This window comes from Benincasa hispida, chromosome 5 (assembly GCF_027475165.1).
Source record: "Benincasa hispida cultivar pf3 chromosome 5, pf3_genome.v1.1, whole genome shotgun sequence".
Lineage (NCBI taxonomy): Eukaryota > Viridiplantae > Streptophyta > Magnoliopsida > Cucurbitales > Cucurbitaceae > Benincasa > Benincasa hispida.
This window is the reverse complement of record NC_143482.1, coordinates 10,297,651-10,300,752: the sequence shown is the minus strand read 5'-3', so window position 1 is coordinate 10,300,752 and position 3,102 is coordinate 10,297,651. Positions and strand designations below refer to the sequence as shown.

At 33.8% G+C, this 3,102-nt stretch overlaps 1 protein-coding gene across 2 annotated transcripts; it reads left to right on the top strand.

The window, feature by feature from the left end:
- Positions 1 to 2,777, top strand: SAMBA (valine-tRNA ligase). Of its 2 annotated transcripts, none has more exons than XM_039032439.2 (3): positions 1 to 345; positions 1,623 to 1,733; positions 2,258 to 2,777. In XM_039032439.2, exons 1-3 carry the CDS (start codon positions 198 to 200, stop codon positions 2,338 to 2,340), a joined length of 342 nt encoding a protein of 113 aa, XP_038888367.1. In that variant the 5' UTR covers positions 1 to 197; the 3' UTR covers positions 2,341 to 2,777. The 2 variants fall into 2 exon arrangements, with proteins under 2 accessions (XP_038888367.1, XP_038888368.1); XM_039032440.2 differs by having other exon boundaries at positions 14 to 345; positions 2,287 to 2,777.
- The last annotated feature ends 325 nt before the right edge of the window (positions 2,778 to 3,102 follow it).

The following is a 3,102-nucleotide window of genomic DNA, read 5'->3' as shown; positions in this document are numbered from 1 at the left end:
GAAATTTAATAGTATGATCGGGTGCACCGGAGAATCGATATGGAGACAAAAACAAAAGCTTTTAACTTTTTCAATTCAGCAAAATTCAAAACCATGTTCTCCATTATTTAAATTTTCCTCTCCGAAGGGCTTATACTATATGGTGTTCTCCCTGTTTCTCTAGGGCTTATAGTTCATACGAAAATTGTGCAATTGCAATGAACACCTCATCGCCAGCCAATTCTTCCATTTCCACCACGGCGGTGGCCGGAAGGTGTAGCACTAACGCCGCAATGTCACTTGACGATTTTCGCTTCCCCGCCAATTTAATTTCGGTTCCAGAGCGCAAGGACGAGGCCATGACCGGTTAGTTTCCTTTTAATAATATTTCCACTTCTGTTGTTTGTCAATCAGTTTCTGTTGTTTTTTTTTTGGCCATTTAAGTTTCTTTAGGCTTTGATTTGATTGCTGTGGAAGTGATAAACTGACGAAATGCCGACATAATTTTTCATATTAATTCTAAAAATTTATGGGATGGGGAAAATTTGAATATATATCTTTTGAGTTTACGACAAGATAAGAAAAGGATTGAAGATGGGTCAATTTCCTTCTTAGCATTTGGTTAACTCTGCTATGAATGATGCGGCTACTAATTACAGAGCAGGGAGTGGTGTTTTTTGCATTTTCTAGAGAGAATTCTTGAGTTGGTAATTTAAACAATCATTGATAAACCAAGATCCAACTAGTCGTGAGTAATCAGATAGTCTCTCCCCTGGTCAAAAAGAAAAGGATTTTATGTACTCTAAATTCTAATGGAGTTATTCTTTAATAAAATCTCTATCATTTAGTATGAAGTAACGTGAATGTACTTAAAAAGTTAAGAATGAGATGATCCTGTCTTGTTCTTCATCAATTTGTTTAAAATTTCCAGGCAAAATGTGCCCAATATACTGGTTTCTAAGAAGCATGGATATGGATATAAGACACGGATAGAAGAACAAGTTATTTTGTTTTTTTTATAATCACGGACACGGACACGACAAGGACAAGTTTATTATTATATATATTTGTCAAAATATACATCATCTTTGTACAAGAAGGAAATTCATAGTCGATGAGTTCATGCATTTATATGCTTAATAAGTCAGGTTGATGTATTTTGATCTCAAAATTTATTATTTTTGCCATATATGTGTCTATTTAGTATACTTAACAAGTAATTGAAGCATGTTTAACAAATTTTGAACCTACTTTGACTTTGTACAACTTGTGTCTAACGCGTTTGTTGCATTCACAAGCATCCAAAATGTGTCCAACTAGTGTTAGAGTTTCCAAGTATTTGACATGGACATCCTAGCTAAACTAAAGTGTCCGTGCTTCTTAGATTCTAGTTCTTCATCGTTTCTTGGACTTTTAATCTCTGAATAAGAGGGCATTAGTTTCCTTTCTGGAGAGATTAATATAGATATTCTGTTGAAATGTTTTGATGTTTCCCACTTGTGTTATGTTTGGGCGTTTGTTGATTAAGAGGGATAAGGGATTAGAATTTTAATTGAACATTATAATGTCTTTTTGCATCCTACGCATGTTGGTGAATGAATGAAGCACTTCCTCTTAAGGTTTGAGTTTTCTGTTGGTTGCAGCTCTTAAGTCTAATATAATGGCTGCACTAAACAAGGAGGTCAAATCCCTAGATGATGATAACTGGATGTTTGAAGGTCCTCGCTCCCGTATCAACCTTATGTCTCAACAAGGTATGTGATGCATAATAATGTAATATTGTAACACTTATATGCATCCTGGCTCCTGCAAAGAAGCAAATGTTCATGTATTTGTGATTTGTTTGTGTATGTGTGTTGCAAGATGAGTTACATTATATGCACTATTGTGCTTACTTGCATTTTGGTGCAAAATGGTTTAACTAGACATTGGAAGATTACATGAAAGAATGATTTGAGAAGTTGAACGATCTGATTCCTAAATTATGCTCTACTGTAAACATGAGAATTGAAGGGTCAGCAACAATATGAGATCCTTTTTTTTTTCCAGTTAAACAATTGGTTTGCTTTTTAAGTAGTTGGACTTACAATATGTGAAGACTTCAATTTGAAACATGAGATATTTCCTTGATATTGTGTGTAAGAGCTCTTGATGGCTGTCAGTTTCAATTGTTCACTACTTCAACTTTCCGTAAGAACTACTTGAATGCAACAGTTCTGTGATCTTTATGCAAATTATGGTGCCATTTTCTTGACTACTCAATTTTTGCGCTTTCAAGGTGCTAATTGCCATGCAATTCCCTATCAGGTGGTCATTTCCTCAAAAAGACAGAAGAGAAAAGAAGATAATGGATCAGATTGATATGAATGATCTCCATCCTGGAGAAATATTGTGATTATTGTGCTGGCTTCGGAGTACTCGGTTTCATTTATCCAATCAAGTAATCAATTCTTCTTTTCAATTTATAATTATTCTATAGATGTAAAGAGTTTGCAAATGCTTGTCCAAATGAAACATTGCTTTGAAACACTACATCCGACGTCGTAGGGTCTGATTTTTTAAGCGTTAAAAAAGTGTTTGTAAGTGAAAAATATGTTTTTAAGTCAATCCAAACGTGCCCTTAACATCTGGAGAGGAAAAGAATGGCCCAATCCAACCCTCCATTAGACATATAGATCTAGTGCTGTTAGGCACCTTAGCTACTGGGTTATATTAATGCATCTGACAGTAGGCTCATGGAGATCTGTACCTTCATTAAAATTGAATGAAATTCTTGTGGTATCTTAGAAAGTTATCAATCTGAATCCTCTTAATTTATTAGTGGGGAAATAAAGAAAAAAGAAAAAAAGAAAACAGAACCAATGTTTAAGGTGGAATTTTCTATTTGATCTCAAAACCAATCTCATCCTTGTGTTGAGTCTTGAGAGAGTATTGAGTATTCTAGAACAATAAGAGATGGAATAGAAACTGGAAAATTTAGGTACGTTTGATTACTATTTAATTTTTTTGTTTTGGATTTTTGGAAATTAAGCTTTAAATACTACTTTTACCTATGAGTTCCATTGCTTTGTTATTAAGTTTCTAAAATATTTTTGAAAATAAAGTAAATTTTAAAAACTAAAA